Source organism: Pogoniulus pusillus, chromosome 41 (assembly GCF_015220805.1).
Source record: "Pogoniulus pusillus isolate bPogPus1 chromosome 41, bPogPus1.pri, whole genome shotgun sequence".
NCBI classification, from domain to species: domain Eukaryota; kingdom Metazoa; phylum Chordata; class Aves; order Piciformes; family Lybiidae; genus Pogoniulus; species Pogoniulus pusillus.
In genome coordinates this window covers 7,257,845-7,277,405 of record NC_087304.1, presented here as the reverse complement: position 1 = coordinate 7,277,405, position 19,561 = coordinate 7,257,845, and the positions used below count along the sequence as shown (strand labels likewise).

Sequence of the window (19,561 nt, the reverse complement as noted above, 5' to 3'; positions counted from 1 at the left end):
TACTCCCCAACACCAGCAGCAAGCTAGGCCTCATCCAGTGTCTCCCATCACCCTGCAGTGCCTAGGGCTGCCTGTGGGCTCTGGCTGGCAAAGGCAGAAGTGGCAGCCATACACTTGGGCGAGCCTGTCCTTAGTGCAGGGAGCCTCACACCAGCTATGGGAGGGAAAAAACCTCCACAGAATCACAGAATGGTTTGGTTAGAAAAGCTCTCCGAGATCATCCAGTCCAACCAGCAACTCAACCTCACCATGGGCACCAAACCCTGGCCCCAAGTGCCATGGGCACACATTTCTGGAACACCCCCAGGCATGGGCACTCCACCACCTCCTCAGGCAGCCTGTGCCAAGCCCTGATCACTTGGGCAGCAAAAACATTTTTCCTCATCTCCACCCAAACCCTGCCTTGGCACAATTTCAGGACATTTCCTCTCCTTCTATCTCCTGAACCTAGGGAGCAGAGCCCAACCCCCACCTCACTGCAGCCTCCTTTCAGGGAGCTGTAGAGAGCAATGAGGTCTCCCGCAGCCTCCTCTTCTCCAGCCTCACTGAGCCCTCAGCTGGCAGCACCATCACCTACACAGCCCTGGGGTGCCACGGGAGAAGCAGTACTGGGCCCAAGGGCACTGAGCCCCCTGGTTAGAAAGATTCTAGCATTTTACTGCATGGATCACCCTGGCTGCTTGTTTGCTGTACTGCTGCAGCTTTGGTATCACAACTAATCTTCTACTGGCAGAAAGCTGCCTCCAAAACACTGCAAGCTTCCTCAGCTAACTTGTATAAATATCGTTAATCTATGTTGGGAGGGTTTCAGGATCTGTTATTTAAAAATTTATATGCACCTGCATGCAGCAGGCACAAAAAAAAAACAACTCCTAATTCTTCTCCACACAAACGAAGCTGCAGCCAATAAAACAACTGGTGGGAAAAGGCTGAGTGAATTAACATTTTAATATCCTTTTTACTACTCAGCTCCAGATACTTTCACCACCAAGTCATTTGAATTTTTATTATTTTTAGCTTTGCAAAGTCTGAGCAACTCCAGAAAGTTTAAAGCTTTGAAGATTAAACAATGTCACGGCACCAGAGCCTGGAGAAAAGCAGCAGCTTCATGCCCTGACATAGCTGATGTCTGCCTGTGGTCAGAAACATTCCTTTGTACAAAACCCTCTGCCCAGCTTCGTTTTCACAAATGCTGGGGAGAGAAAACAAAACAAAACAAAACAACAACCCAACACTTAAACGTGGTAGAGATGCAGAGGGAGCAGCTAAGGAATCCAAAGTACCGCTTAAGCAAAGCACACAAATTGGGCAGGTGGCTAAGGCTGCACAGCCTGCCTGTGCCAGAGTTCTGCACGGAAATCCAGGTGGAGAGCATTTCAGTGTACAGCTCCTGGGAGGACACCAGCAGGCAGCCTGCAGCCTTCCTGCCTCACCAGGGCCTCACCCTCAGAGAGGTATGGCCATGGCACTTGGGGTCACGGTTTGGTGCCCATGGTGGGGGTGGGTTGTTGGCTGGACTGGATGACCTCAGAGGGCTTTTCCAACCCAAACAATTTTGTGATCCTTATCAATTTTATGATCTATTTCTGCAACAGATTGCTCAGGGAGATTGTGGATGTCTCCTCTTTGGTTGTGTTCATGGTCAGGCTGGATGCAGCCATGAGCAGCTGAGTCTAGCTGAGAAGTGTCTCTGTCCATGGCATTAAAGTTGGCATAGATGATCTCTTGAAGTCTCTTCCAACCAAAGACACTCTGTGACTATGTTCACTCCTCACTCCCTACACCCTGGCACTGCACCCTGCTGCAACCCCCCATGAGGCAGCTCCCAGAACATCTTTGCTGGGAAAAGACCTTCAAGATCATCTAGACTCACTTAAAACCCAGCACTGCAAGGTCCCCACTAAACCATGGTCTCAAGCACCAGGCCCACACAGTTTAAATACCTCCAGAGATGATGATTCCGCCACCTCCCTGGACAACCTGTTCCAATCCCTGACCACATTGGCAGACCGCTCCAATGTTTGAGAACCCTTTCAGTGAAGAAATATTTCCTGATATCCAGCCTGACCCTTCCCTAGGGTGGGCTCCAGAGTCACTTGGGGCAGCCCAGCAGCCGCCCCATCGAATAGGCCTTGTTTCCTAATCCCACTTCCTAAAGAAACACCACAAGCAAATCCTTACAATGCCAAAGGCTTGCAGCCTACCTTTCTCTGCACAGCCACAGGTTTTTCCTGCCTCTACTCTCGCTGTTTTCTGTAAAGATCTCTAAAATCACTACAAACGGACTTTACCTACTGGATCCCACCCAGCCTGTGCTCATCCCCTTCCCCCTTAAGGTAAGGAAGAGGATTACATGGCTTCAAACCTCCTACTTTTCCACAGTAGGGAAGGAGATTAAGTGGTGCCAAACCCCCTTGCCAAGAGTCCTGCCTGTGTGAGCAGGGAGGGCTAGGATGTGTGAGCATCACAGTGCTGAGCAGCACAGAAAAGCACCAAACAGAACAAAAAAAGCACTGCTGGCTCTTTTGCAGGAGCATTTCTGCTTCATACTTGCTGATGCTGAAAAGCCCAAGGTCTGAGTGGCAAATACAGGTGGAGAAACTGAGCAGCTTTCTTCCATTGTGCAAGCAGTGCTTTCAGCTTCTGCAGAAGAGGAGCTGTGGTGTGTGTCTCCCTGCCACTGGCAATCCCCAGCACGCCCCCGCACCCCAGGAGATGACCTCTTGCCCTCCCCACCTCCCTCCCTGCTTCGAGAGAGGTTTCCAGACTGATGCAACACCTTCCTGCACTCCCTTTCCAAGGGACTGAGGAGTCACCCACCCTTTTTCCACCCCGAGACAGGTGGGGATGTCAAAGCAGGGTGATACCAGGATGGGGGGGATCCCCGGGTCACCCCTTGCCTCTATGCCAGGGTTTGTATCTTATCACTTGTCAACTCCAGGAAGTGTTTTTTTTGGGGTTGGTGATTTTTTTGTCCTGAGCCAGTCTGCTTTTCCACCGTGGTGTAGCCTGAGGCTGCCTGGGTGCTATCCACAGGAGTCAGAGGTGAGTGGTGTCTGCCTTCAGTGGCCTGCGCTGCTCACAGGCGAAGTTCAGCCACCCACTGCCAACTTCCTTTCTGCTTATAAAAGCTGCTTTCAAAATAAATGGGGAGGGAGGCAGGACATGAACCAGAGCTGGCACATACTGGAGGCACCCAGAGGCATGGAGCAAGGACCCAAGCATAAGCAGCTGAGGAAACTGCCACTGGGTCATTCCTTGGCCTTTACTGGATTTGAATCTTGTCGATTTAAAGGGTTATGTAAACCCCCCAAGCCCCACCCCTATCTTAAGCTGCTGTATTGGGTTTCTCAAGCCCTACATCCAGCCTCCTCCCAGCAGCTGACCACAACTTCTGCATGCCCTCCTATCTCAATTCCCACCCATCCCAAAGAATTTCTTCTCTCAGGGTAAGATGCAAACCCAGGGCATTGGGAGATCCAAACTCCCGCAGCCACCACCGTGGAAGTTACAGATAAGGGACCTCAAACTTCCACCAGACTCGTAAGCAAGGAAGGGAATCTGTTAGACACGAGGAACAACCACCAAAGCAGCATTTCATTTATTGTGCACCTCTAGCAGTGCATCAGTGCTCTGAAATTAAAAAGCTGTTTCCACTTCCTCCACTCTCCCACCTCATGAACTCCAGGCTGAACTCAAAACCTGAAATCTGTTTTGTAGCGTGGAAAGTATCCAGATGGTAATTCAGGGAGAAGAGGGAATTCATCTCCATATCCATTGCCAGCAGGATATTTTATATGTGCTCATTTAAGACAAACCTTCCTCACTACAGCCCCAAATGTCCACTGTGGCCTAAAGTCAAAACTTTACAACTGCTTCACTCTAAACAAAAGCAAGACTTTTATCAGGAGAAATCAAGAGCTGTGCCTTGGCTGGAGCAGGGCACAGCTTCAACATCCCCCAGTGTGTCTGAAGCAGCAGCAGTAAGGACAGGAGGAGCTTGCTCCAGCCCTACTTGCTGGAAACCCTTTGGTTTTCAACCTCTGTTCCTTGGGAACAGTTTCATCTCCACCCCCTGCTCGCTGGCTACAGCCACCAAAGCTGGCATGAAAGGAGAGCAGTTGCTCCCCGAGGCAGATCCTATCTGACTGCTCAAGCCTCTGCCCACTCTGCGACATCTCGTGGAGCTAGAAACCCACCCTGACAAGCAGCAGCCCTGCAGCATATGGTTAATACTCTGCTAATAATCATGGCTGTTAACAGCATTTCACTTCTGCCAGAGACCTAGGCTGGCACACAGCCGTCTGCCTCTATCTCGTTTGGCAGGCATGCTCTGCGGCACGGACAGGTTCCCAGCCCCATGGCTGCTCCATCGCAGCTCTCCCAGTGCTCTCCAAGCATCCCAGACTGGTTAGGACACCTCCTCACACCACCTTGCCACCACACACCGGCACCATGACAGGGCTGAGACACCACCTGGGGCACCCACGGTGAGTCTGAGCATCTCTGGATGGCACAGAGCAAGGGCAGCTCCACAGAGTGATAGAATGGGTTGGGTTGGAAAGGACTGTAAAGCTCACCCAGCACTAACTCCCTGCCACGGGCAGGGACATCTCCACCAGCTCAGGTTGCCCAATGCCTCATCCAGCCTGGCCTTGAACACCTCCAGGCAGGGGGCACCCACAACCTCCCTGGGTAACCTGTGCCAGTGTCTCCCCACTCTCGACAATTTCTACCTGATCCTCAGTTTCAATCTGCCCTCTTCAAGCTTCAAACCGTTCCCTCTTGGCCTATCAGAACACATCTTTTCCCCATGGGGCTGAGCTACCAGCCCGGGGGACAACGTACCAAAACCCAAGCCTAAGAAAGAGTAAGCCAACAACTGGGCTCCACGGGCAGAATGCGCTCTCCAGAGCTCTCCTCTGGATCCGCAAGCCCTGGAGTCCTGCCAAGAAGCAGTGGTGAGAGCAGCTTACAAATTACCTGCACTTTGGGGCAATTATTAAAGACAATTTGTTCCAAGGTGGAGGGAAGCGAGCATGCTGCCACGCACAGCCCAGAGCAGCCATCAGACACCACAGCTGCTCTAGGCTCTGCTCCTCAGCTGCACCTTGCAGACCCCTCTGATTTGTACCCTTGTAAACCCCTCTGCTTTCCACCCCTTTCAAAGCTTTGGGCAAGCACTTGGCAGCTCAGGAACCACCCAAAGGCCTTACTTATTAAAGGGCTGGAAGGCAAATTTAGATCCTCTCGCACCACCTTCTGACCATACAACCCAGTTAGGGCCAGGCCTTAAACTCCACTCAGTGCCCAGCAAAATGAAGCACTGAGGTGGACCACGGAGTGTGGGGGCCGATACTTGCCTAGAAAAAAGGAATCAAGATTCTGATATGAAGGAAATGCTTCCAGCTGCTCTGAATCTTTCTCTCTAACCTTCCCTCCCAGCTCCTCTCCTGGAGAGAGTTACTGGACCAGACCTCCACTCAGATATTGCTTTGGGTTGAAATGGACCCTCAAAGGTCATCTTGTCCAACCCCCTGCAGTGAGCAGGGACACTTCCAACTAGGATCAGGCTGTCCAAGGCCACAGGAAGTCTGATTTCTCACTCCTGCATATTCAAAGAAAAACAGAAATATACTTGAAAGGGGCAGGCTTGTGGTCAAACTCTCTGCAGGGGAGAGCACAGGAAAGGCAACCCACGGAGCAGCCTCTTCCACAGCCCCACACTAGGCACCATGACCTTGCATGCCAGGGTGAAGATCATCCACTGGCTAGGATGGGAAGCTTCCCATGTTAGCTACTCACCCTTCAGAAGAGAAGTGAATATTCCCTTTATGCAAACTCAGAGTAGGGGGTGGGGTGTGCAGAGAGGAGGGTTTGTGAAACAGCTCTGGCTCGAATCCAGGCTATGTTGGAGCACAACTCATCTTGGAGGGAACATCTTCCAGTTACAGGCAAATGACATCCGCAGGCCCTGACCCTGATGCATGCAGCCACCCCCACTGCTGCTGCTCACAGAGCCTTACCCAAAGCGCAGAACCAGTCCTGGTCATTCCGAGGGCTACACCAGTGTGGAAATGCTGGAACTGAACCCAGACTCAACCATTTAGGTGCAGGCCAATCTCCATGGGCGGAGATATTTGTGTACAGAAGGAATGGGTCAGGACCTCTCTGGGGAACACAGCTCTAAGCATGCAAATGAGGAGGGTTTGTTACATTTGAAAGCAAGATTTGGGGTTTTTAAAGCTCTGAGCAAACAGTGGGGCTTGTTTTTTATCTAAAGAGGAAAAAAGGCAAAGCAGGAGCCACTGCACCCTCGACCAGAAAGCAAACTTTGGGTTAGTCTCCCAAAGTGCACTTCCAAACCAGGCACTCTGGGGTGCAGCAGATGGAAAGCTCGAGGACTGCTGCTCACCCACGGGACCTCTGAGATGACAGAAAAACAAACAGCCACAGCACCACTCCTCAGAGAACCCTAAACATGGCCCTCCATTGAAACCCTTCAGTTCCTCTACCAAACAGGCTGCTGTGGAAACATCACCGGTAAAATCGCCCATAAAATAACAGACCCAGCTGTCCAGCACCAGCACAGAACTGGGAGAACTGGGACGATCCCAGTGCAGGACTTCTCCTGGGGGGACTGACAGACCCTACAACCAACTGCCTCATAGCACAGAGTCCTGCCAGGACTGGTTTATGCCCAACAGCATAAAAATGTTTATTTCATAGAATGGGCTGGAAGGGACCTCAAAGCTCATCCAGTTCCAACCCCCTGCCACAGGCCCACACTACAGCAGGTTGCCCTGAGCCACATCCAGACCTCCAGGGATGAAGCTTCCAGCACTTCCCTAGGCAACCTGTCCCAGTACCTCACCACCCTCACAGTGAAGAACTTCTTCCTAACATCCAGTCTGAATCTCCCCTCTTCTAGTTCTACTCCATTCCCCCAGTCCTATCACTACCTGACACCCTAAAAAGTCCCTCTCCAGCTTTCTTGTAGTCCACTTCAGATACTGCAAAGCCAATAAGGTTTCTCTGGAGCCTTCTCCAAACTGAACAACCCAAATTCTCTCACCCTGTCAAGGTTTAGTGTATTTCCCAGCACTAAAACTCAGCACTCAGATACTGAAAGGCAGCTGAGCCTTAGCACTTCCCACAGGCCTAACAGGCACCAGGGAGTGCCCCCAGTTCTGCCACTAATTTCCCTACTTCATTCTTTTCTTCTCCAAGGGGCAAGAAAATCAACACAATGAGGCCACGGGCTGGGTGACCTGGGACAGCCCAGAGCCACAGCAGTGGCACTCATGGTTATTCCTCCTCACAGAGATGTTTTTTTCTGTCTCCACAGCGGTGTGCTTATCTAGAAAGCAAGAGGCGTGCTCGGAGGGCCCTGAGGGTGCAGCACCCAACAGAGGAAGCCAACAGCAAGTCACATTCTTCTGAAGACAAACTCCCCTCCACAAATCACCTGCCAAGGACAGTCAGCACCGGTGCAGCAAGGTGTTGGGGGCTAAACCTCACTCTGCCACAACCAGAAGGGACCTCTCCTGCCACCCCGAACTGTGTACACCCTACAGGAGGAACTCTTAAGTCCTGGTTCTTTGAAAACAAACAGCTCCTAAAGGCAGCTGAAGGTTTCCAGGATACAAAAGAGCAGAGTGTGTGGAATACAAGTGTCCAACGGCTGCAAAAATAATGTGCTGGAGAGCTTGGACACGTTTCAAAGTGTGACAAAATAACCTGTGGGAGCAAAAGTTTAATGGTCTGGAGCCGGGGAAGAGGAAAAAAAGCCTGGTTAATCGGCTACTGAAGTTACAGCTTCAGACACTCACCCAAGCCCACTGCCCAGTGAGCATTTAAACAGAGGACAGACAACTCCCATTCAAAATCCAACCCCCCCAACTCACCTCTCTGTGCTCCCAACGCATGTGTTTTAAAGGGGAGGAAGGGATGAGGAGGGAGAGGAGAGGCTGAGGCATCGCTTTAACTTGAAAATAAACAAGTTGCAGCACATGTGCACAGCCACACAAACAGGGCACATCTGAAACCCATCACGTCCAATTTACAGGCTCCCATTTCCTCCCTTCTGCTCCAAAACACCGCACACAGGCAAAGCCTCAGGACTTTAAAGCCCCCCGGCAGCGCTCTCTTACCATACTGAAGTCCAGCAGGTCACTGAGCTCTTTGTCTGTCCCAACTGCAGCCATTCTCTGCTGCTGCTGATTCATACTCCCACAGACTCAACAGTGGCAGCCCTAGAGAAAGCGAGGGGGAGGGGAGAGAGAGCGCGAGAGATTTTAACGACTAGAGCAAACTACCCACCCCGTGGATGGGTATCTCAAAAAGACAGAGCCAGGGAAAAAGGGGCAAAAGAAGAAAAAAATCCTTTGTACGTCTCCAGCAGCCAAATCCTGGCCTCAGAGAGCACACTCAAGAGTCCTCACATAGCACCCAGAGGCAGGAACAAGCACTCCATTGACCAGACACACACTTGTACGCTAGTTTTTTGCTGCCAATACCACTGGTTCAGGCCAATTTTGTCCCTGACATGTGGCAAATGAAGGGAAGGAAAAAAAATTACGGGAGAAAAAGGAATAAAAAAAGTCAACTCATTTATCAAAAGGTTCAGGCAAGTTATCACTCGGGCGCTTGTCTGGCTTGGCTCGCCCCGCTCCTTCCCCCGCGCTCCTCCCTGCAGGAGCCTCTCTTGTCCTTGCCTAGTTTTGTGTAAGAAAAAAAGGTCTGCTCTTAGCCGCTTCCCTTCGGGCTGCAGAGCACCTGCAGCTGCGTTTTCAGGGGGTGAGTTTGGGGGATGCCCAATACTCAGAGAGAAGCGAACCCGAAGGGACTGGAAACAAAACAAAACCGAAAAAAAAACCACCACAAAAAAAAGCCCAACAAAAAGCCTCTTTGCAAAGTGTTCGGCACAAATAAAGCCCTGCAGGCAGCTCTGCGAGGCAGGTAAATATGCTTTTTTTTTTTTTTAAGGAGAGACTGAGGTTTTTTGGTGGGTTTATTTAGCCAGCTTGCTACGATAAAAAATACTTCTTTGGGGGGGAGGAAAAGAGGCCTGGGAAGAGATAAAAAGATTCCTTTTTTTTTTTTCCTCATTTGGGCTTTTTTTTTCAGGCACTCATTCATGGTTACAAAGGGCAGCTGGCCAATAAATTTAACTCATTAATCATAAGGTGGAAGAAAAAGAGAACTGCACACAGAGGTTGCAGGCAGAGCCCCGGCTTCAGCCACCACATTTCAATGAAGTTTTACACCCCCTCAAAGAAAAAGGAAGAAAGAGGCTGAAATCAGCCCAAGGTGGAAGACCTTTCAGCAGCATCCAGGGCTGCTTTTTTTTTTTTTTTTTTTTTTTGAGGGGCGTCTTTTTAGGGCTCTTTTTTTTTTCTTTGAAAAGCCTTTTAAAGTGTCCCCGATGCATCTGGGCAGTGTCTTAAAACCAACTTCACCAAGCTCCTGCTTTGGCCGCCCCGGTGGGGTTGGGGGAGATGAAGATCGTCTCTGTTAGACCTCTGCGCCCCCGAGGAAGGGGGGGGGTCTGGAACATCACCCCAGCAGCCCCTCAAACGCCCAGCAGTTCCCCAAACTCTAGCGGCCCCGCCAAGCTCTCGGACTTCAACAATACACATTCCTCACCCCAAATTCACTCCGGTCTTTTATTTTTGCCCCACTCGCCCCTATTTTTAAATCCATCCCAGGGAAGCAGCGCCCAGACCCGGCCAAGGAAGGGCTTTACCCGTCCCGGCAGCACAAAGGCCAGGCAGAACTTGACCCGGCAGACACAGGGGGCGGCCCGGGGGGCCCCGGCGGTGCCGGGCTAACGCGCAGCAGATGTCCGTTCTCCCCCCGTCCCGCTCGGGTTTCCTTAGCGGGGCGCGGCGACGGCACCGTCTCTCTTCGGACAAAGGCTCGGCCGCACCGAGCTGCTCCCGCTCCCGGATTCCTTGATCCCTCAACTCCAGGCGCGGCCTGAGCAGCCCGGGACACGCCGTGGGCCCAGGCAGGCTGGCCCGCTCGGACCGGGTCGGGCCGCGCCGCAACGGGCCCGGCCTCGCCGGACCAGGCCCAAGTGGTCCTAGACGGGTCCGGGCCTCGCCCGCCGACCCCTCGCCAGCCCTGGGGTCCTAAGCGGAGGGGGATGGCGGTAAGCATGCAGCACCTCCACGCTGCGGGAAGGGGGGTGAGGTGGATCACTGCGCCTCAACCCTCTCCCCCGTGCCGTGGGGAGGGGATCCCGGGGGCTCTCCCCGAGCCCAAACGAGGAGGCCGAAACGAGCCCCCGAGGGCCTCCTCCCTGCTGCGGGTGGACGCGGGCAGCCTCCACGCCGCGGGGGCAAGGCCGCATCAGTCTCCCCCGCCCCGCCAAGTCCCCCAACTTTTGCAGCCTTTCGCCGCGACCCAGGAGCAGGGACGAGGAACGCCCGCGGGCGGATGCATGCCGGCCGAGGGGCGGTGGAGAGGGTGTGTGTGGGAGGGGGTGCCCGGCTGAAGTTCGCAGCAGGACGGGCAACCGGCTCCCTCTTCCCGGGGTGGAGGGGCGAAGCGCGAACTCCCAGCAAGCGTGGGGACACCCCAGCACGGCCCCTTTGCTGCCCACTCCCCCTCTCCCCCCGACCCAGGCAAACTTTGCCGAGAGCCAACAGCGCGGAGGGACAATGGAACCGAGCCCCGTCCCGGGGCAGCGCCAGTGCGAAGGAGGGGGCGGGAAGGCAGGCAGCCGATGTCCTGCAGCGAGAGCACCGGGGAGGGGCGGGGAGGGGGAGCGCGTCCGTATTTTCCATTACTTTACTTGATTTTATTATAATTATGATGATTGTTTTTTTACCTGTTCCGGGGCAGGCGCGCACCCCAGGCGAGGTAAGGGGAAGCGCATGAAGGTCCCGCGAATACCGGGGCGGGCAGCGAGTACGGGACACCGGGCGGGCGGCGGCCGCAGCGCCCAGGGCCGGCGGGCGGCGGCGGCGCCTATTGTTCTCGCGCCGCCGGCGGATACAATGTAACGAAGCGGCGCGATCGCCCCGCACCGGGCGGCGCGTGCGCCCCGGCCCGCCCCCACCTCCGCCTCCCGCTGCTGCCGCCTCCTCCTCCTCCGCCCGCCCCGCTGCTTAGCGCTGCTGTTGCTGCCGCGCCCGCTCCGCCTCCTCTTCCTGCCGGCCCCACTGTTGCTGCTGCTGCGCCCACCGGCCCCGCTGCCTCCGCATGGTCCCCCTGCGGCGGTGGCGGCTGAGACGCGGCGCCCCCCTTCCCCCACCTCACCCCGTTCACGCCTCCCGGGCTCCCGCCCCCTGCGTGATGCAGTACCTCCCACTCCGCGCAGAGTCCTTGCTGTATTCATCCGCCGGGCGCACAGACAGGTGGTGGGGCAGACGCTGCACCCCACGCAGGCCGTGCCGCTATGGGAGGAAATGCGGCGGCTGCTGAACGGCGGGGACGGGCCGACGAGACAGAGTAGGGAAGGGCCTGCGGGAGAGCACTCCTCGAAGGGGGAACTATGTTTTCTGGCGGAGGGGGACGGCAACAGGCTATCTTAAGCACGCTGTGACGACACACGAGCCATAGACTGATAAAGCCACGGGGCGCCATCCAACAGGAGGGTCTCACAGCTCTGAGTGGCAAGCGATATGGCCAATCAGAGCGCGTCTTGCTCTGGTCACCGCCCACCGAGTGCGGGAGGCGGGGCGCGGCGGAGGCCGGGGGCGGTCGTTGACGCTGGTTCGCGTCGCCGCCTGTGGCTCACGGCGCGGATGGGGCCCCGTCGGGGCCTGCCCCAGTGTGGGGCTTTAGAGGACGGGCTGGTTGCGCCCCGGGAGCGAGGTCCTCGTCCCGGTAGCTGCCTCCTCGTTTGTTCCGTGCCTCGCCGTGGGATTGCTTTACCCGGTCCTACGAATCGCCAGCAGGACCAGCGCTGGCACTGCTTGGGAGCCGCGGCCTGGTCTCGTCGCCTCCTCGGGATGTCTCCCGTGGCGGTGCTGGGGAAATCGATCAAGGCAGCCCAACCGCCCCCGCAACAGACCCACCAGTGCGGAGCTGTGTGAGGCCTGCAGACAGTGGTGCCCGTGCCGCCCACAGCGGGCCTTGTGGTGACAAGTCCTTGTTTTCCGTCCGCACCTTCACATCTTGCCGCCCGTTCATCCGCCCCGGTCAGCCCCGCAGCTGGCTACGGGCGCTTAAAAGCCGGCAGGAGCTTTGTATCAAAGGTGCCGGCTGGGCAGCCCCGGAATGCTGTGCCATGTGCCCTGTGCCTGCACAGTTCACCAGGGTGAGGGAGGCTGCTGGTGGATGGACTTTTGCACCCCCAGCCAGTAGGGTTGGAAGGGACCCTGGAGATCAGCCAGCCCAATCCAACTAAAGCAGGGCACCCATAGCAGCTTCCCTGGGATCACAATGGCTTTGCGAGCAAACCACGGAAGGAGACTCCACAACCTCTCTGGGCAGCCTGCTCCAGCCGTCCAGCACCCTCACAACAAACAACTTTCTTCTCCTCAGGTGGAACCTCCTGGCTGCCAGCTTGTTCCCATTACCCCTTAGCCTGTCCCTGGGCACCACTGAGCAGAGTCTGGCCCCAGCCTCTTGCCCCATTACAGGCCCTTTGGCTCTTGCTGAACATTGCTCAGCTGCCCTCTGGGGCTGCTCCTCTGCAGGCTCTCAGCCCCAGGGCTCTCAGCCTTTGCTCCTCAGAGAGCTGCTCCAGGCCCCTCAGCAGCTTTGCAGCCTGCATTGCTGTGGTGCCCAGGCAGCTACTTCCCCATGGGAGGAAGTTTACTGACTCTTTGAAATGCCACCTGGGGAAGAGGGAGTCAGATCTGGGGGATCCCTGAACTCTTCTGATCCCAACACTGCTCCCTGCTTGGAGTCACACCACAGTGGAGAGCTGACGCTTTGTGCCCAGCTCAATCACTCCAGGCAGGTGCAAAAAGAGACAGAGAAGCCTGTGAGTGCTGAGGGGTTACCTCAGCTTGGCAAGCCCACACCAGTACCTGAGAGAGGGATCTATCTGGATCTGGGCCATTGCCCAGGCTGAAGCAGGCACTTTCTCTGGCAAAAGCCTGCGGCTCCTGCCCTGCCAGGTCATCTTTGGAGCACTCGCTCAGCCAGGCTGCTTTCGTTTTCACTTTGCCCGAGCCCTGCTGCAGCCAGGTCCTGGCCCAGCTGCCACTGACACCTCAGAGCCATTTGGCTTTCTTTTCTAGAGTGGAAAGAATTGCCTGCATTTAATCAGGGTTGGTGACCAAAGTAATCTCTTGTCATCGGGGATGGATCTTCCCAGAGCTGAGATGGTCTCCAGCCTGCTTTGGCAAGAATGGCAGTGAGCCACTGGATGTGGCAGTGATTGTAATCTAAGGAGTGTGAAGGGGGCACCACCAGCCCCTCCAAGAGCAGCAGCATCCCCTAGAGATGGCATTAGGCTACCCCAGGCAGATCCAGCTCTGAGCCTGGGTGTGGTACCAGGGGCTGCTCATCACCGTCAACCCTGGGCAAAGAGCATGGCTGAGGAGCCTGGGCTGGGAGAGGGAAGTTGGGCAAAGATCAGATGGAGCTGGCCACTGCCTGGGAATTAGTACAGAGCTGGGCCCTGGGCTAGGAGGGTGACAGAAGTGCAGCTCCTTGCCCCTGCTCTGTGCTCCCTCTGCTCCCTGCTCTGTAAAAAGAGGGCATCTGCCTTTGCTCCTGCTTTTTATACATGCCTGATGATTCCTCAGGCTACTGTCACCCTGCAGCACCCTAAACTCAGCTGCTTCCCCCCACAATCACAGAATCAGAGATTTCTTGTATTGGAGAAGCCTTTTCAGATCATCCAACCCAAGCAGCAGCCCTCGGATTTCTTGAAGCTGAGAAGTTCTCCCTTCCAGTTCACAGCATGGCTCCCCCAGCTTCCCATTTCAGCCTATTTCAGTGCAGGGCAATAGGAAGGAGAAAGGATAGGTGAGGAATCCACAGAGGGTTACCACAGGGATGCTGTGCAGACTTCTCCCAAGACACTGCAGACAGTTGAGGGAAATCACTTTGGGATGCGCTGGAGCCTGCAGAGCAAACTCAAGATTCCCTGAGCACCTCAGGATGGGAGATGTAGGCCAACCCTTGCCCTTGGGTAGCAGCATAAAAACAGAGCAGCACTCTAAGTTCTTGGTTCCATCCCCTGAACCTTTGGGATGGGGACAGCAACTTCCATCATTGTCACAGCTGGTGGTGCTAAGAAATGGAGCTAAGGCTGTATCTGTCCCACAACACCAAGAGCTGTGGCTGAAATAAAACAGTTTCATAACAGCTCCTGCAGTCCTCAGAGCTGGTGATGTTGGATGTCCAGAGCAGGCACCAGCTGAAGGAGGGCATGAAGACCTTCCCCACAGGCAGATTATTCCTTGAGGCTCAGCTCCTGGCCAGGCCTTGATGGAAAGAGAAGAACCCACCCATTCAGTGCTTCCTCCTTGAAGGAACTGACCCTGTTAAAAGCATTTGCTACCTTTCAGAAGGGCTTTGTGGCTCTGGAAGCTGGTGGTGAACCTTGCTGTGCTGGCAGGTCCAGAGCAGCTCATCTGCCTTCAGGCTTCCAGTGAGACCTCCAGCAAAGAGCCTCCAGCAAAGAGCCTCCAGCTCTACCCATGCTGAGTTTGCCATTGCCCCACCAACTCTGGGGGGCAGTTTTGGGCCAGGAAGGACATTGAGGGACTGGAGCAGGTCTAGAGAAGGGCAACAAAGCTGGGGAAGGGTCTGGAGAACAGGGCTGGGGAGAAGCAGTTGAGGGAGCTGGGGGTGAGTAGTGTGGAGAAGAGGAGGCTGAGGGAGACCTCATTGCTCTCTGCAGCTTCCTGAGAGGATGCTGCAGTGAGGTTGAGGTTGGTCTCTTCTCTGTAGGATCAGGGGATAGCAGGAGAGGAAATGTCCTGAAATTGTGCCAGGGCAAGGTTGGGTTGGAGCTGCAGAAAATTTTCTTTGCTGCCAGAGTGGTCAGAGATTGGCAGAGGCTGCCCAGGCAGGCGGTGCAGTGCCCATCCCTGGGGGTGTACCAGAGCGGTGTGGCCATGGCACTTGGGGCCATGGTTTGGTGCCCATGGTGGGGGTGGGCTGCTGCTTGGGCTGGATGACCTCAGCGGGCTTCTCCAACCCCCAAAATTCACTGATTCTATGGCATAAGTCCCTTGGTTGCTGCATGTAACACAGCCAACGTCCCTCAGCTTTGCTTCCAGAGATGCTCACTGTCCCCTTCCCAGGGTCCCATCGCTGCCCGAAGCCCTGGCAGCTCCAGCTCTGGGTCCACACAGTGTGGTGCCCAATGGCTGTAACATGGAGCAGGGCACCAAGAGCCCTGGGAAGTGTAGGGCAGTGAATGGTTCTTCAGACAAACCCCACTGGCGTCAAACCTGCTTCAATCAACTAACCTTCTGGAGTGCACTCAGAAGAGTGCAAGGGCAGGGCAAGGAAGGTTCTCCTTACCCTCTGCTCTGCCCTAATGAGGCCAGAGCTGGTTCAGTTCAGGGCTCCCCAGCTCAATACAGATAGAGAACTACTGGAGAGAGTCGATCAGAGGCTGCAAAGCTGCTGAGGGGCCTGGAGCAGCTCTCTGAGGAGCAAAGGCTGAGAGCCCTGGGGCTGAGAGCCTGCAGAAGAGCAGCCCCAGAGGGCAGCTGAGCAGTGCTTAGCAAGAGCTAAAGGGCCTGTGGGGGACTAGAGGCTGGGGCCAGACTCTGCTCAGTGGTGCCCAGGGACAGGCTAAGGGGTAATGGGAACAAGCTGGCAGCCAGGAGGTTCCATCTGAGGAGGAGGAGGAGAAAGCTGTTTGTTGTGAGAGTTCTAGAGGCCTGGAGCAGGCTGCCCAGAGAGGTTGTGGAGTCTCCTTCTGTAGAGTTTCCAACCCCCCCTGGGCACTGTGCTCTTGGGCAAGCTGCTGTGGGTGCCCTGTTTTAGCAGGGATATTGGACTGGCTGATCTCCAGAGGTCCCTTCCCACCCCACCATTCTAGGCTTGGGACATATGGCAGTGGTGTGTCAGCCCGTGACGGCATTCCCAGGAAGGGGTGTCCTGAACAAGTCAGAAACTTTGCAGCAGAAACCTGCCCAAGCCAGTGGAGGGAGAGCTGCTTTACGTCCCAGTCTCCTTCCCGGCGCCAAAAATCACCCAGGCCATGTAATTCCTCCCCGAGGAGGTGCAGCATCCATCTCTGTCTCCAGGAAAAGTGCTGCCGGTGCAGAGGAAAAGGCTGGGACCCAGGGCAGGATGGGTGAGACTTGCTCATGAGCAGCTTCAAGGCAGGTTGTTCAGTTTCTGAGCATCAGCTCTGGCCTGCCCCTGTCCTAATGTCCTCTCCCAGCATTTCTGCAGGGTGTGGGAAAGTCTCACTGTGGTCCTTGGCCAGGAGAGCCTGGAACTGCTGGGCTGATCCAGCCCAAGTATTGCAGCAACGCCTGGGGGAGGCTGCGGCTGCAGCGGGGGCTGCGGGACATGGCCACTGCCACCTCCCAGGGAGCTTCCCACCCCCTCTTACAAAACTGAAAATGAATGAAAGTTCAGGGCAGGGCTGGGCAACCAAACAGGCTTCAAAACAAAGATACTGGAGCAAAATCCCCATTTCCCTGGAATTTCCTTCGAGCTTTCCAGGGCATGATATGGTCCCTGCGTATGCTGCTGGGACCTGTCCTCGTCTGGGACCGAGACTCCTGCCCTCTCTCTTAATGACAGAGGACACCCTGCTACCGCCACCAGAGCCGTGAGGGACCTGACACCTGGTGCAGAGGAGGTGGATGGGCTGAGGCCACCCAGCAAGACTGGCAGCTGCACGAAGTCCTAGTCAAATCCTCTCTGCCTCCTCCAAATCGGGGCAGCCTGAGGAAGCCACTTCGGCGTAGCAGACAGCAAGAGATAGGACCAGTGAGCATCTCCCACCCAGAGATGCGGTCTGGGGGTGCTGTCCTGTCCCTAGGCTGTCCCTTGGTTCTGATTTTAGGGAGCTAGAACAACCCAGGAGTTGCAGAACATTGCTTGTTACCGTGGGGGGATCTGCAGGTGTCTGTTCCCAAAGCCACCAAGACATGTGCCAGTGGTGTGAGCAGGCTCAGGCCACCTCACCTGCAATCTTGGGCTAAGGGGGCTGGGTGGGAGCTGGAGGCTTGGTGCTGGATCCTAGGGACTTTAATGCACAAGCTGGAGCTCGGATTTGCATTTAGTCACAGTGTGAGTCAGACATTCCAGCCCTGGCTGCCCAAATACCGCAGCTCTGACTTCTAATTTCCCACTGCAGCCTAGGAGGGGGTTTTGGTGTTTTTTTGTTGTGGTGTTTTGTTGGTTTGGGTTTATTTTCTTCTCTTCTCTTTTTCTTCCCTTTCTTATCTCTCCACTCTGGCAGCCGTGTTTCAAAGGCAGGTGAGGCTCCCATGGGATTGGTGCTGGGCGTGGGGCAATGGTGATGATGCAGGAGGGAACAAGGCTGAGGGGTGGTTGTGGACATCCTGGAGAAAAGCAGTGAGAAGCTGCTGGGGGAGGGGGGGGCGAGTTAGAAGCCTGCCAGACAGTGCAGTTGTGGATGGACTTAAGCCAGGGAGCTCCCAACATCCCTCCAGCAATCGGGAGGAGGAGGAGATGAGGGTGGCAGGAGCCCCACTGAAAGCACTGACAGCTTTTGGCTACCGTAGGCATGGCAGCAAGTCCCCAGGGCAGGGCTAGACATGGAGTGGGGGCAGAAAGATGGGGAGGAAACAGGCGGGGGGAGGCCTCCAGGCAAAGGCCACCAGACCTTCTGCTCTGCTGCAGAGGCTGTGCCAGCCTTGGGCAGGTTTATTTGTCCTCAGCAAAATGCCAGGTCCTGATTTGCCATGGTTTGAGTTCAAACAGACCTGGAGCTCAACCAGCACAGAGTAGGGAGCTGACTCCCACCGTGTCCTTGCCCCAGCACCCAAAGCTGGGCCTGGCTCAGACGTGTGGGGCTGCTGAAGCCCTGTGCTGGGGCTGGGAGCAGGAGAAATGCTGCAGATTTGGAAAGGCAGAGGGGTTGTGTTTGCTTTCCTGCGTGATGCGTTCCACATGGTGTTGCATCACACACAGCTGGTGCCTGGCTTCAGCCAGGACCCTTCCAACAAGTGGCCTGGGCTGGAAATGGGCCTCTAATTATTATTTATGGGCAACAACAGCACCGGGGAGAGCAAAAAGACCTCCTGGGCTTTAAACCCAACCCACTTAGTTCCTATCTCTCTCCCAGTGTTCTTCAGCTATCAGCTCTCTCCCAGCTCTCAAGTCTCTCCCAAGCTCTCAGCCCTCTCTCAGCTCTCTCCCTGTGCTCTTCCAGCTCTCTCCCAGTCCTCTCCCATCTGTCTCCCTGCTCACTCCTAGCTCTATTCCAACTCTCTCTTAGTTATCTCCCATCTGTATTCCAACTCTTTCCCAGTTCTATCCCAGTTATCTCCCAGTTCTCTTTCAGAATCCTGTCATTTCCCTTTCAGTTATCTCCCAGCTGTCTTCCAACTCTCAGTTCTCTCCTAGCTCTCTCCTGGTGCTCTTCCAGCTCTCTCCCAGTCCAAGCAATACCACACCAGCCCAGCTGCTATGGGGATGAGCTCTCAGTGAGGGCAGGCACTGGTCTTGGCTCATTCACTCCAAGAAGCTCGGCCAGTGGTGACCCTTTGGCCACACTGTCCCACTCTCCTCTGAGAGTGTCTCCTTCTTCCTGCCCACCCTCTGCAGCACCCACAGCAGTGCTGGCTCCTGCCACCCCCCCAGAAGGTGCTGCTGGTTTCTGATGCTTCCTCCACCGAAGGGCTGATCTCCAGAGGTCCCCTCCAGCCCCACCGTGGTGGGACTCTGGGATTTTGTTATACTGCAGGAAGGCTCTGCGCTAATGAGGTGCGGCCCAAGCCCTGCTCAGCAGCCACTGCAGAGCTGAGTGCTGGCGTGACTGATCAGATCCAGCCCTGCAGAGGATCACAGACACAGCATCCACCTCTGCCACCTACCAGTGCAGGCAGAGCCCGGATGGAAACTTCTCAAGCACACATCGGAACACTTCGGGGCAGCTCACTGCAGTATGCAGTGGGGAATCCTGTCTGCCAATGCTGGGAAGTGCAAGAATGCTCCATCTAGGCGCAGCCCCAGCTGGCAAAGGCTGCAGCCACCTCCTGCCACTGCCACGATGCTTCCCTCCTTCATCACGCCTGCAACATTTCCCACCCCATCCTCTGCAACCTTCTGGGTGCTGATGGGACCCCTGGGAGGGGGAGGAGGTTGTGCAGCACACTTCAATGCTGTGAGATCTCCCAGGACGCAGGGAAAGTTTTCCTCAAGTTGTACTACTAAGATGACTTGGTTGGAAAAAAATCCCAACTTGGGCACTCCAGGCTGGGGGGTGCTCTTCATCCCCCTGGATATGGGGGGCTTTTGGGGGGTGCAATCCTGCCTGGGAGACTTGGAAAAGCTGTCTTAAAATCAACAAAAAACCGAAGTGGGATGACGAGGGAACTCTCACCACCCGCGTTGGAGGAGGCAGTGTGGTGTCCCCAGCCCCAGGGGGTGTCCCCACCGCTGCAGCCCCAGCCCAGGATAGCATCCGCCTACGAACAGGAAACCC

The 19,561-nt window shown here is 55.5% G+C and overlaps 1 protein-coding gene across 1 annotated transcript in view; it reads right to left on the bottom strand.

The window, feature by feature from the left end:
- TCF3 (transcription factor 3) overlaps positions 1-11,077 on the bottom strand; it is a 101,043-nt gene extending 89,966 nt beyond the window's left edge. The window contains 2 exon segments of the mRNA XM_064175316.1: positions 8,154-8,255; positions 10,838-11,077. Of these exon segments, the coding sequence (XP_064031386.1) occupies positions 8,154-8,228 (75 nt within the window). The 5' untranslated portion in view covers positions 8,229-8,255; positions 10,838-11,077.
- Positions 11,078-19,561: the final 8,484 nt, after the last annotated feature.